Genomic DNA, 15,292 nt, shown 5'->3' on the forward strand with positions numbered 1-15,292 from the left:
TTCTTTACCATTGAGCCACGAGGGAAGCCCCATCTTTGAAAAATTATGATTTTAAGTGTGGGTCCTTATTTTACCAAACTTGTCTCTACTAAATATTTCTAAAATATTTTTAGAAATTTTTTTTTTTTTTAGAACCTATTTTTTTAAAAGAGGTTTCTAAGTATAATTTAGCCTCTTCATGGTGTCTTATTTATCATTTTGAGTATCAGTTACTATATTTATAATGTGCTGGGTAATACAGTTCAGTTCAGTCACTTAGTCATGTCCAACTCTTTGCAACCTCACGGACTGCAGTGCGCCAGGTTTCCCTGTCTATCACCAACTCCCAGAGCTTGCTCAAACTCATGTCCATTGAGTTGGTGATGCCATCCAACCATCTCATCCTCTATTGTCCCCTTCTCCTCCTGACTTCAATCTTTCCCAGCATCAGCGTCTTTTCCAGTGATACAGAGATGCCATTAAATGAAACACTCAGGCTCCTAGAGGTTAGTTTTCATCATAAATGAAATAAAGGGACCAGAAGAGAATTCACATATGTCATGTCAACTGAGCAGTCTCACCATATAATTGGGAGAAGAGGCTAGGAGGTGATTTAAAACTTCAAGACCAGTGTTGGTCATGCTTAATATTTTAACTTGGCACATTAATTGATTAGCTAATTAAATCTGAACTGTATATTCTCCTTCTTTAAACAGCTTTAGTGCAGCCGCCATTATCTATGACTCCAGAAACTGTGAAAGATGTTGGATTTGGTAGCCTTGTTTTACCAGGTGGTTCTGTTGCCAGCAGTCTTGCTACTGCCACTCTGCCAGCTGGAAATGTTTTTAATCCTCCAACGAAACAAGCAGAGCCTGAAGAAAAAGTACCTCATCTTATTGATCACCAGATTTCTTCTGCAGAAAACACCAGATCAGGTAAAAAAAAAAAAAAGTAAAAAGAAATTCCCAGAAAGACATAGTTAAATCATAAGTACTACTTCTCTGTATTGATGTTTAATTCTGAGGTGTCATGCATATGTAACCGATTCAGTGCATGGATATTGCAGCTTTTAAAAAAAGAAAAAAAAAACACTGTCCCCTAAAATTTCTATTAAAAACAAATTTGGCATTCTATTCAGGATAGTATATATTTTGACACCTTTTTGTTAAGACTTCTCAGTTTTTTTGGCCTATTGGGACTTTTTTAACGTGGTGTTATCAAAATAAGATTGCACAAAATATGTATACCAACAGAAAGATTAAAACAAACCAATATAAGGTATAGCTTCTATCAGATATTCAGCTAGGTCTGGAAGATAAGTGTGTTGTTTGAAAGCGGCAAGTCTTTTTTCTTTTTAATGACATTACTGTTAGAAATGCTTTTGTTAAATAAAGGTGGAGGATTGATATAAAACCTGACGTTTTAGTTTAACTTAAAAAGATATTATATAAAGATTTTAGGTAAGAGGTCCACTTTGTTTTCATATTTAAATTTTACTATGTGTGGTATTTATAATTTTAGCTTTAATTTTTATTTAATATCTGGTATACCTTGGTTCTTGGGGAGATACAAGTAGCTGACTACTGGAAATTATAGCATGAATAATTATAAATAAAGTAAGTCCTCTGTATACAAATGAGTTCTGTTCTGAGAGCAGGTTTGTAAGTCCAACAAAAGTTAGCCTAGGTACCCAACCAACACCATTGGCTACATAGTACTGTACTGTAATAGGTTTATAATACTTTGTACACAAATAATACATAAAAAGTAAACACTGAAAATGTTTTTAATCTTACAGTACAGTACCTTGAAAAGTACAATAGTACAGCATAACAGCTGGCCGACAGGGGCTGGCTTGAGTGAACAGGCAAGAAGCGTTACTGCCTAGAGGAGGATGGAGGGATAGTGCTGCCCTCTGTATGCAGCACTGGGCATTCAGGTACACGGGGGTGCATGCAGGTGACCATGCTAGACGTGTGAATGAACCTAGTGACTGGGCGTGAACACACGTTGACATCTTTGAAAGTTCCCACCTTAAAGGTTCGTATGTAGGGGACTGAAGTGTATCATTTCTTTTTCACACCAGGGTGATTGATTATGTTATTGTTTTCCTTTCCATTTTAGTGATTCCAAATGATATTTCAAGTGGCCCTGCGATTTTAGGACAGCCGCCAAATGTGACAAGCAATTCTGGAATTCTGGGAGTCCAAAGACCAAACGTATCCAGTAATAATGAAATTCTTGGAGTCCGGCCATCTAACGTTTCCAGTAGTTCTGGGATTATTGGACCCCAGCCACCAAATATTCTAAATAACTCTGGAATTTTGGGATTACAGCCACCAAACGTGTCAAGTAGTTCTGGACTTTTGGGAGTGCTCCCCCCAAATATGCCTAATAATTCCGGACTTATCGGAGTACAGCCACCTGGTATCCCAAGTACTTCTGGGCTTTTGGGAACACAACCACCAGCTGGGCCTCAAAACTTACCCCCTTTAAATCTTCCTAATCAAAGGATGCCTGCAATGCCAATGTTAGACATTCGTCCAGGACTGATCCCACAGACACCTGGACCACGATTCCCTTTAATACAGCCTGGAATTCCACCCCAGCGGGGACTCCCTCCCCCAGCAGTACTTGATTCAGCTCTGCATCCACCACCCCGTGGTCCTTTTCCTCCAGGAGATATTTTTAGTCCACCTGAAAGACCTTTTCTAGTTCCTGGAAGACAAAATGTAGACAGTGTTCCTAACCCAGAGAAAAGGATACCACTTGGGAATGATAACATTCAGCAGGAAGGTGACAGAGATTACCGGTTTCCTCCCATTGAACCCAGGGAAGCCATCAGTAGACCTCCCCCGGTGGATGTTAGGGATGTGGTTGGACGACCTGTTGATCCACGAGAAGGTCCTGGAAGGCCTCCGTTAGACGCTAGAGATCATTTTGGAAGACCTCCTGTAGATATCAGGGAGAATCTCGTGAGGCCGGGCATAGATCATCTTGGCCGAAGAGACCACTTTGGCTTTAATCCAGAGAAGCCCTGGGGGCCCAGAGATTTTGATGAGCGAGAGCATCGAGTTCTACCTGTCTATGGCGGTCCGAAAGGCTTACATGAAGAAAGAGGTAGATTTCGGTCTGGAAACTACCGGTTTGATCCTCGAAGTGGTCCTTGGAACAGAGGATTCGGACAAGAGGTTCACAGAGATTTTGATGACCGCAGAAGACCCTGGGAGAGGCAGAGGGACAGGGATGACAGAGATTTTGATTTCTGCAGAGAAATGAATGGGAATCGTCTTGGACGAGATAGAATTCAGAACACCTGGATCCCCCCTCCTCATGCTCGGGTTTTTGAGTTTTTTGAAGGGGCCACTTCTCAACGAAAAGGTGATAACGTGCCTCAGGTTAATGGTGAAAACACTGAGAGACACGCCCAGCCACCGCCTTTGCCAGCGCAGAGTGATCCTGAACTGTATGAGAAACTGGCCTCCTCAAGTGAGGTAAACAAGAAGAGTGACACAGTTGCTGATGTAGAGAGTGAACCAGTGGTAGAAAGCACAGAAACTGAGGGGACATAATCATCACTCAGTAGGTAAAAGATACATTTTGTAAAGTTGTCATCTCTCTGTAATAGATTAATGGCTGACCGGACCATAGTTGCTCACTTTCGTCTGCCAGAATTAAGTTAATCTGATGTTCATGTTCACCTTTCTCTTAAAATAATTGTACAACTGACTTGTATAGACATTGTTCTTAATATGAACATGGTAGGTAAACATTTTTTTATTTTTCTGATAAAATATAAATGTTGCCCCCTGATTCTTTTAACTTCAAGGAAACGAATAACAGCTTGTCAGAGACTTCCTATGGAAGAAAGAATTTTTTTTAGATACTACCATTAGGTTGGATATGGTAATAGATATATTTCAGAATAGCAAGTGATGGTATATCTTACCCATATCTTTAGGCTGCTGCAGAATTTTAAGGTAATAGACAAAGCTGTGATATTTTATGCAAAGACTGGCTCTAAATATTTGAGGAGCACAATACAGAGATTTTAAAAAGTGATTTTGTAAAATCTACACTCTGGTCTCTGTTTCTCCAAAGTAAGTGTTTGTGATTTGTTCCTCATACTGCAGTGAGTTCAAAAGAAAAAGAAAACAACATCAATATTAAAGTACGTTTCAATGTTGGGTGAACTTTGTTTTTAGATGCCAATAAAACTTCTTTGTTTGATAACAGTGTTCTAGGAATTGTATTTTTTTAACCTACAAATTCTTAAAACCATGAATCATTGGCAGCATGTGCTTAGTTGTTGCAGAAGTTTTCTATTACTCTTAGTAACAACAAAGAACCATGTGTGGAAAAAGCATGTACTTTGATATAAAAAATCATGCAGTCTCATTAGTATATGTGTAATACCTGTGCATTTTTATTGTGTAAGTCATATGTAGATTTTTCTCTTTCTCTGTATGTCTGTTTCATGCACATACAGAGAAAAATAGAAAGTTGATAGTTCAGATAATAAAATATTCTTTAAAACTAGGTAGAAAATCAGAGAAATTTGGCTAACTGACATTGCTCATAGTTACAGCTCCTAGCCTCTATGATGGTAAAATAAGAAATATTGTAAAGAGATAACACTGACAGTATGGCAGTTCTTTTTTAGTACAGTGAAGCATGAAGTCAGATTTAGCATGGAGCCGAATTTCACCTAAATGCTTGCATTGCTTTCTTTCACATTATATTTGCTATTCTGCATAGATAGTGCTTGTACTTAGTGATACTTACTGGTCACTTGCCTAAAGTGAATTCCTTAATTGCACAAAATGTAGAGTTGTGGGTGTTGATGGATTTAAAAACATTCATTTGTATTCCAGAAACAGTGTGTCCATCATGGGTTTTGTAGGCTCTGGGTGACACTGTTTCAGATTAGCCTCCAAGGTAAACCCGAGTAGCAGAAAAATTGGGGATTAGTTTCCTGTTATATTTATTATTATTTGCTCTTGCATTTCATTTATTTGCTGATTGTTTCTCCTTTGGGTTTTACATATATACACACATATATAAAACCATTGGTGTTTTTTTGTTTCTAATGAAGGCTTTCATTTGGTCCTGTGAATAGTCATTTGTTTCCTCTTCCGATAATTCATCACTGGTTTTATCTAAAATTCTTCAGTTATGCTTGTCAAGCTTCCCCCAGAAATGATAGCCAGACACCAGCCATTTAAAATTGGGTGGTTTTGCTTACCTCTTGTGATCTAGAGATCCTTAAGGTTCCTCACCAGAAATATTCTTTTCTTCTTACATGTTCTGAAATAGAAATAGTATGTTATTTATTTTGTTTTTTTGGAAAAGTAGATGAGAATGGAAATCTGATGTTTATTTCTAAGGTCATTGAATTCAGTCCAGTAATTTGAGTTGGTTTCCTGTCATTTCCTTGGGGTAGTGGGGAGAACTGACACTGGTACAAAGTTTTAATGTTCTGGAAAGATTTGTCTTGCCCTTAAGGAAATTATATTAAGTGGAATTTCTTTCAGACTGTTCAGTACTTTGGTTGCATTTATCATTATTAAAATTGACATTGTATTAAGTAGCCACAAAAAAAGTGAGACTTTTCAGTGAATTTTGATCCCAAGCTTTTTTCACCCTTGGGCTTTCATGTGCAAACTTGAAAACAAAATGTGTACAAGTATTGCCCTGGCTTGAAGATTCTGATGGTGGAAGTTTGCTGATCAGCTGTCAGTACTGTTATCTTCGAGACCCATCTTGAAAGTGTGCGACACTCTTAAAACAGCTGAAAAACATTTATGTCTAGTTATGCTCACTTTATCTTTTATTGTCGTGTAATGTTTGAGTGAAAGGATAGTATTCATCCTGATACCAAATTTCCAAAACTGATACTTTCACTATTTTTTTTAAGATGATGGAGAGAAAAGTTAATTGTCTTACTTTGCTAAATTTGACTTAAGACCTATCACATTTTTGACCCTTTTGTTCACAGTACTGCTGTCACTAGAATGCTAGCAATTCGAAACGGGCAAGGAATAACCTAAATATTTCAGTAAAATAGTTTGAACTGCCGCAGGCAGTAATTACGTCAGACATGAGGTCACATAGTTTTTATTTGTGATAGAGAATGATACGGCTTCCTGTGGTGTTAGTAGATTGCAACATTAATAGATATTCATCTTTAAATTTTTGTCTTTAAACATTCCATTGAACATTGGCTTCTGTTAGCATGAATGCATATACTGCACTTTGATCATCTCTGTTGTAGGTAGAAACTTCTTTTAGAGCAGGTAGTCTTTACAGCTTATCATCAGTGAAATGTTACTTTAATTTTATTTCATTGTATAGGGTGGACAGAAGACTAGGAAAGCATTGTAAGATGGAATAGTATAAAGTTGCTTGTTTAAAACTCTGGAAATCACTTCCTATAATAATTAATGCAGTTGTTATTTAAGCTATACATTCTTACCAGGGCAGTTTCCTTTGTTCTGATAATTTAGTTGCTTCCACAAATTTGTTGGCCATTTTTCACTCAAACAAAATACAGCTTTATGGAGTGACACATTTGGGATTGTTTTCGGAATGGGGCAGTTTCGTTACATTTAAAAAGAATAAGTTGCCTCTTTTAACTAGTTTTAAATAAACAGTAGTTCATCAGATCTAAGGTGCCATTAATTGTAAGAAACACCATTCAAAAATTTAAAAATGCTTCCAGTATGACATGTCAGTGATTATAAGATGCATTCGTAATTCAGGAATGTCAAATGTAAAACGGGTCTTAGAATCAAAGAAATACGGTATTTCTTTGGTATGTGTATATATATATATATGGAATATATATGTGTGTGTGTATATATATTCCATATATATATTCTTTTATTCATTAATGATTTAGGAAAATTTTTGATTTTTTTTGTCATTGTATATATTTTAGATGGGCACAACATTTAGTGAAAAAAAATTTAACATTCAATTAAAAATAACTGTTATACCTTATGTGCCTTCATCATTATTATTGGGTGCTATGTTAATAAAATGTTTTAAGGGCTTTTAACTCTTTTAAAGAAAAGCATTAACATATTACTCTTTAAATAGAGGAGAGCAAGTGTATGTTCATTTTTAAGATAGGCAGAATAAATTAAAATTATGTAAGCAATCTTAAATACTACAGTGTGGCAGAGAATTATAAATGTTTCCTTAATTGATAATGCTGTGGTTTTATAGGAAACATATTTTAAACCATAAGTAGGCTCTAAATAATTTATTTTCTACTAATGAAAAGTCAGGTTACTACATTTTTTAATGGATTTAAAAACAAGATACCTTGATGCAAACTTTCTGGAACTAGAATTTAAAATTAATGGCCCAGATTGTTTTCTTTGGGGGGCATACTTTAAATAGAGGGCATGGGTACTGAAAGCTGTTTGAAATGCACTTTCTCTGTGGTTCTTAGCCAGGAAACGTGTGACAGAGTCGCCTGTGGAGCTCTTTGAAAATATGGGGTTGAGGGGTGGTCACTGCAGACTTACTAATGCAGAATCTCCTGGGGAGATCCATGTTTATACACATACACAAAGACACACACACCTTCCATGTATTACCACTTTAGATATGTTAAAATCTGTAAACACTTAATGTACCATACACTTGAGATTTTTAAGGTTTTGTTTTTTTTTAAGTAAAACAGTGATACAGAGTTTTTACTGTTTCAATAAAGTATATACTTAATTGTGGTAATTGGTATTGGCGGATGAATAAAGTCCATCATCACAAATGTTTTACATTCGAGTTAATCTAAAAATGAACTATAGCAAGGGATGGAAGGAAGTATATAGGAGATGGTTTTATAAGAAGTATTTTTGACTCAACTGAAACCTTGTTATAGGATACCTCTAGATACCATGTAATTAAATGCTTTGCTTATAGAAAGTGCCCCTTTGGAACAAAAGTCCTGGTCTTATCAGGGAATAGGAGAAAGGTTTCTGGTAGGACTACGTAGACGTGGGTTGCACATCAAAAGCTAATGCGATCCAGTGCTTTGTTTTGGCATGAACTTTGCTCATTTTTCTTCCCTCTATTCACCAGGAGGCTCTTTGCCTCGTATGGACACTGGGAATCACTCTGCCTTGTTCTAGTCAAAATGCAGAACAGATATTCCAAGTAATTTATAAAAAATACATGCAGGGTGTCACAGGGTGAAATGGTGCTAGTGGGCTAACTTTAGATTGTGTGAGAAGCATTAGGTGCTTCAGGCAGTAGGATGACCTACTGTCTGAGAAGCCAGAACCCTGGAGGTGGTGGAGTGTGCTCTTGGAACTCGTGACCTTGGGCCCTTAGTTCAGTGAGAATAGAGGAGTTCGTTTCATGAGCATATTGAACTTACACAGCAGTGGCAGGATGTAGAACTTGGCTGGCCTGTGATGCTTGTCCTTGCACCACTATCTCACATACACACCACACCCTTACACCAGCCACGGGCTGCTGTCACTGTTTCGTCTTATTTTTTCTGCCTTTCTCAGAATTCTTATCCTTCTCATAGTGCCTCCCATCCTCCTTTTTAACCCATCATTCCAAGCAGAGACCATCAGTTTGGGTTTGTCTGTTGAAAGCAGTTTGCTGCTCCTTTGTTTAGTGATTTCTAAGGTCATTTCCAGCATTTAAATACCTTGAGTCATTAAGTTTTGTCTTCTGTAAAAGACTAGCTGAGGAAGCAGGCTGGACAGAGAGAAAGGCTAATAATATTGGAACACTTTTGAAGAGAACACAGTTCTTACTACCTTTAGGTTTTTGTAACTGGCTTTTAATGTTTCTAGATGTCTGTCTTTGGCCAAGTGATTGCATCTCTCTCAGCTTCATTTCTTAACAGCTAGCCTGCAGGCTGTCTTGTTTTTTTTTTTAAGTTGATAATATTAGGTAATATTTAATAGATATACACCATGTGACAAGAACCGGGGTGATTTTATTAGCGTCATAATATAATTCTCATTGACAGTCCAATGAGGTATTTGTTATTTTAATATCTCTTACAAAAGAGAGGCACAGATTTAATATCCTAAGATCTCACAGCTCGCAAATGTTTCAGCAAAGATTGAAACCCAAGTCTGTCAGATTAAAAACTTAACCACTTAATAAAGTGCCAGACACATGCGGCAGAGGCTCACCAACTATTAGTTCCTCTTCTCTTTAGAAAAGGCAGATAAATTTGGTGCAGAGGAATGTAAACTTGAACAGCCCTACCAGGCTTATCCTTAAGTAGGGAAAGGCTGCAGGGAAGCACTCAGCTGGTGTTTGCGTTGTTCAAGTGTCTGTGGCGCTTTCTTCTCTTCCAGCGGCTGAAGGTTCACTTCAGGTTCATTTGCTTAGATTCTGCTTTCAGGATTTGTTTTTTTCCTGAAGTGGTACCATAGCATAATATTGTTAACTTTTAAGTAACTTGCTACTCCGGAGGCAGGTTTGTATTGCATTGATATTTAAGATTTCTTTTTGAAAGCACCTTTTCCCACAAATTAAATAAAATTTCAAAACTTTTTTATTTTAATGTTTTAATATATGTAAAGCAGAACCAGTGATAGGTTGCAAATTTATATTTTAGGTTGTGGCTTTGGCAGCTCCTTTCTGAACTGTGCCAGTTATACACTGTATATTTAGCCAAAACTTAGTACTCAGTTTTCTTGTGTATAAAACTCCTAATTAGGAATATTTTGTGACTTGAAATAAATGAAATATGTAAAGTTAGTTTTACACATATATAGTAAGCGTTCAGTGTTCGTCTTTTATTCACTTGAATTCACGTAGTCTAGAGGTTAGCTGTTGTCTTTGGTAGCAGTGGATAATTTGCAGTTATTTTACTTTCTTAGAATATATATAACCTGATTCTAGGTTTTCTTCAAGTCACTAAATTTGGATTCTTTTGAGGCTTAATCCACAGCACGTCATGGTGCTGGTCTTTGATGACCTTTTCCAGGCTTTGCTCATGTGGTTCTAAACACTGTGGCCATATTACTGCCTGATGCACACATCAGGGGAACATGCTTACCATGTCTGTGAATTATTCTCCTATTTCTACTAATCTTGCCAAAGTTAATTACCATTTTGCTTATGTTATTATTTGAAATAAAAAGTTCTTGCTTTTGAACAATTGATTTTTAGTGACATGAGTCTTGTGTTTATTACTGAAGTCGGGTCAGTTGGCACATTAGTAAGGATATTAGTAAAATCAGAAGACTTGTACTAAAAAATAAAATAATCTTTGAAAGTACAAAAGATAACTTATGTAAGAATTGTTCTTTCCTTCTCTGGTGATTGAAACTGCTTTGAGCTTTTTAGATAGGCGAGGGTAGCATTTACCATCCTATAAAACTCTGAGATAATCACATCATATAGCACTGTGGTCATACCCACCACAGGAAAGATTTAGAGATTTCTAAGTAGTGAAGCTATTGGGGCTTCATGTAGAAAAGCATTTTTTTTTTTTAGAATATGTATTTAACAATATATGAATTACAGCCTTTATTTTTTTTTAATCATATTACTTTCTGCATTGTTAGCCAGATAGTCTGTTGACCATATGTTAAAACTCCTTCTCATTACAGGGAGAAGGGTTTGAGAGTGGAGAGAGAAAAATTTTAACCTCTGTGTCATGGACATTCTGAATCATTTATCTTCAGAAACATACCATTCTGTAGGAGCCATTTCCCTTCTTTACAAATAAGCAAACTAAAGTCCCCAGTCACACAGCTTTTGATTTGTACAGGTATTTGAACTCAGGTTTTTGCTGACCAGGCAAAGCTGTGCTTTACTTTAAAAGACACTCTTGGACGTGTGCTAAGTCACTTTAGTTGCGTCCAACTCTTCAGGACGCTATGGACTGTAGCCCCCCCCAGGCTTCTCTGTCCATGAGATTCTCCAGGCAAGAATACTGGAGTTGGTTGCCATGCCCTCCTCTGGAGGACCTTCCCGACTCAGGGATCAAACCAACGTTACATCTGCTGCATTGCAGGTGGATTCTTTAGCACTAGCGCCACAGATTTTAATTTTAACACATGGTCTGTATAATTCCATAGAGCTGCTGTAACAACATACCAAAAAGTGTGTGACTTAGAACAACAGAAATGGAATCTCTAGATTCTGTTCTAGAGGTTAAAATCTGAAATCGAGCTGTTGGCAGGACTGTGCTCTCTCTGAACACTCTAGAGGAGAGCCTCTCTTGTCTCTTCCCAACTTGTGGAAGTTCTCAGCAGTCCTTGTCATTCTCGGCTTGTAGACGCATCACTTCAGTCTCTGCCTCTGTTGTCAAGTTGCTGTCTTCGATCACGTGTCTTCATATCACCTTCCTTTTATGTCTGTCTGTAAATTTTCTTCTTCAATTAGATACTAGTTATATTGGATTAGGGGCCCACCCTACTCCAGCATGACCTCTTCTTAACTAATGATATTTATAATGACTCTGTTTCCAAACGAGGTCCCATTCTGAGGTACTGGAAGTTGGAACTTACACATTTTGGGAGGACACATTTCGTTAATAGCCTATGACTGAATTCTGTGACTATTTAAGATCTAAGTAAATAAACCTTGGTGGCTCAGATGGTAAAGCATCTACTCCAATGCAGGAAACCCAAGTTCAGCCCCTGGGTTGGGAAGATCCCCTGGAGAAGGGAATGCTACCCACTCCAGTTTTCTTGCCTGGAGAATTCCATGGACAGAGGAGCCTGGCAGGCTACAGTCCTTGATGTCCCAAAGAGCTGGAAACGACTGAGCGACTGACACTTCCACTTTCAAGTAGACGTTGAATAGTTTAAAACATACTTAGGGAGAATAGTCATATTTTAGAGTGACGAAACGCATCTTTATAGAATTTCATTGTTAAATATGATAGACACTGCCTAGCTTTTTAGGTGAATTTGTAATACCCATAATTTTATGTTTTTTAGTCATACTTGAACTAACAAATCAGCAAAGAAGATCCAATAATATTAACATTATATAGCAAAGCATCTCCTGCAATTTTTTCTTGCACTTAAAATGATTCATGCTGACTTTTAAATATGAAGGTTTTTTTAGACTTTATTAAATATAGCTCACTGAAAATATGCAGTGTGTTTCATTTCTACTGTTTTTTATAGTATGTTAGTATTTTTTGTTTTGTCCAGATTTTCTGTTAAGCAAGTGATAATGACTATCATTTTGCTATTTCAGTGGTTTGTTAGAAATAGCTTTCTCATTTACCAAATAAGTTAGCAATTTGTTATTTTCATTTAGTAGTATAACCTTAATATATTTCTCTTTTTTTTCATATAATTATTCAGCAAAATCTTTGTTGAAAAACAGCTTTGTAGCTGACTGAATCCAAGTTGTCTGAATATATAGGTCTTTACTAAATAGGTCTTTTAACAGTGTTCCCTATGACTTGTGGACACTTGAACAGGCAATTCCCTGATTTTCATTTGAAGAGCACCAAAGCACTTAGAACACTGCCTGGCTTGTAGAGTACATTGGTGTTGGCTATTGTTGTAATTGTCCAAAATGGCTGAGACTTTGTGCCTTTTAAGTCGCTTCAGTCATGTCTGACTCCGCAACGCTATGGACTGTAGCCGGTCAGGCTCCTCTGTCCGTGGGATTCTTCATTACAAGAATACTGGAGTGGGTTGCCATTTCCTCCTCCAGGAGAGCCGCTCAACCCAGGGAATCGAATTTCTTACCTCTCCTGCATTGGAAAGCAGGATCTTTACCACTAGCGCCACCTGAGAAACCCAATGGAGACTTTGGGGGCATGCAAATCAGTGGTTTATATTAACTGCAGATAATGAAGGGATAATTTAGGCAGGTGTTATATTACAGCCCCATATCAGGGAGGGAATGGGTGAAGTTACAAGTTCTTGGAGGTTTAACGCTCCAGAGTTTTCCTGCCTCTAAAGCTTACTTAGTTATTCGAGCTGTATTTGTGTTTCTGGTCCAGTCTTGAAACACAGGAGGTCTGATTCACTAGGCCAGTGGCAGGCCTGCTGGCGCACCTGGCTCACCAATCAGGAAGTGATGGCGGTTTTCTAAGAACAGTTAGAAGGCTTCCTTTCTTTGGTGGTGGTTCTGTTGCTAAGTTCACGTGCGACTCTGTGACCCCACAGACTGCAGCACACTAGGTTTCTCTGCCCTTCCCCATCTCCCAGAGTTTGCTCAGATTCATGTCCGTTGAGTAGGTGATGCTGTCTAACCATCTCATCCTCTGCTGCCCTCTTATTTTGCCTTGAATCTTTCCCAGCATCAAAGTCTGTTCCAGTGAGTCAACTCTTTGCATCAGGTGGCCAAAGTACTGGAGCTTCATTTTCAGCATCTTTTGTTGATTGTCTAAATATGGGAAGGGATACAGAGACCAGGGAGAAACAAATAGACTAGAGTAGCCTTGGGGCAAGGTCCTGTTTGCCCATCAATACACACAACAGTATCTTCGAGCTATTCAGCAGATACTGAAACCCCTTCCAGGTGGGAGAAGTTAACAATGGTATGCAACCCACAAGCATGTAGAGCCCAGGCCAGTTAGACCTGTGTCCAGATAGGAAAAATTCAGTGGCTAAAAAGTGTTCCTGATTTTCTTATTCAATGAAGTAGAAACTCAAGTTTTAAGAGTAGATATTTTTTCATGAGACTTGAAAAAGGCTGATTAAGGTGAAAAAAAGATTTATACTTTTCCCATGAATGTATTCATACTAAAAAAATGTTGAGAATTCCTTGGCTATCCAGTGGTTAACACTGTGCTTTCACTGCTGAGGGCAAGGGTTCGATCCCTGGTTGGACAACTAAGATCCCACAAGCCACACCATTCAGCCATTTGACCAAAAAAAAAAAAGTTGTTAACTGCGGAAATAAACGAATTAGCTTCTTAAAAATTGTGTGTGACTCAATCCATTATATGGGGAAACCACATTTAGAAAACTGAATTGAAAACATTTCTATTAGACCTCTTTGTATAATACTGAGAATTTTAAAAACACGTTTAGTGTTATTTTATCCCAAATGAAGTTTGTCAAATAAAATTTGAGATCTCAAAAGAGATTATCTATTTGAGAGAAAGAAGTGAGGTTATTTTGGTCATTCATAGCAACCAGTTTAGGAAGACCTAGTAGGGATCTTGGAAATCATGAAACGCCACCATAGCCATAGTTACCTGTACTTCCAAATGTAAAGCAGTAATTTAATTTCTCATCAGAGCTTTAAAAAAATAATAGCTAGACTCTTAAGAGGATAATGTAAAATGTAATTGTTGATGTAGAAAGTTCACCTTGGAATGCAGCAAGCCCTCCATCTGTGTTACAGCCGTACTCTTTCCTTGCCACACGCTACACACATACAGATCTAGGACTCACAGAGGTCTAAGGACAAAGTGTAGTTGTCACCAGGTTCACAGTTCAAAGCCTTTGTTGTAACTTGAGCTGTGTGTGAAATGCTCTCTTCAAAACGTGACTCTTAGACTCTGAGCAAATAGAATCAGTAGTGTACGTTTTAGTTAATGGTAGATGCGGAGTGATTTCTAAACTAGTGTCAGTGTTCAAAGGGCTTCCTTCACACCGTATTTTTCATTTAACTGATAGTAAAAGTAGGGTATGTGGGAATGTTTATGGATGAACAAGAATTCTGATTGATGGGGGATTCGGCTGAGAAGCTATGGGAATAAAGGCACTGACTAGCCTTTAGATCTCATGAACCTCCAGGTGTGATTATTCTAATTCTCCAAGGATTGTAGAGTAGGGTATGGCCTTGACTGTTTCTAAAGCACTAAATATCAGATGGAAATTATTTTAAGAGTATATGGTGGTGGTTTAGTCGTGAAGTCCTGTCCGCCTCTTGTGATCCCGTGGACTGTAGCCTGTCAGGCGGCTCTGTCAGTGGGATTCTCCAGGCAAGAATCCTGGAGTGGGTTGCCAATTCCTTCTCCAATTAAGAGTATACAGAAGTAGTATAACCAGGTCTTGAAAACTGTCATGACATCTAAGTTGAGAGAGTTGAATAAGGCTGACATTTTGTGATGACTTATTAAGCCCTTTCAAGGTGTGAGTTTCTAAATTTCTCCAAAGGAATACTTTGCTACTTTTCCCTTTGTTCCTAAAAGTTTAGATAGCTCTGTATTCCTTTTTGTAGCTCTAGTGGTTGGTGGTCTGGTGGAAAAAGAAAGTGAGTTATTGACTACTTACTCCTTGTTGTTGGGATTGTTGTCAGATACCTACTTTGGCACCTTAAACAAAGCACCTCTTCTGGCTGGATGTGGTGGAGCCAACTTGATTTTTAACAGTAATTTTTTTTTTCCACTGCTCAATGA

General features: G+C 37.7%; 1 protein-coding gene across 22 annotated transcripts in view; it reads left to right on the forward strand.

Moving 5' to 3' along the window:
- SCAF8 (SR-related CTD associated factor 8) overlaps nucleotides 1–15,292 on the forward strand; it is a 218,001-nt gene that overhangs the window by 82,413 nt on the left and 120,296 nt on the right. For 20 of the 22 annotated variants that reach the window (XR_011465412.1, XR_011465417.1, XR_011465416.1 and 17 more), the window contains exons 19-20: nucleotides 696–914; nucleotides 2,104–3,565. Coding sequence is in view for 3 of the 22 variants with exons in the window: in XM_070376931.1 (XP_070233032.1) it covers nucleotides 696–914; nucleotides 2,104–3,551 (1,667 nt within the window). In the remaining 19 variants the exon portion in view is untranslated. Of the gene's footprint in view, nucleotides 1–695; nucleotides 915–2,103; nucleotides 4,213–15,292 lie in introns of those variants that run through there. The other 2 variants (XM_070376929.1, XM_070376932.1) reach the window with 1 other exon arrangement.

The sequence above is a fragment of the Bos mutus genome, chromosome 9 (genome assembly GCF_027580195.1).
Source record: "Bos mutus isolate GX-2022 chromosome 9, NWIPB_WYAK_1.1, whole genome shotgun sequence".
Classification (NCBI taxonomy): Eukaryota; Metazoa; Chordata; class Mammalia; order Artiodactyla; family Bovidae; genus Bos; species Bos mutus.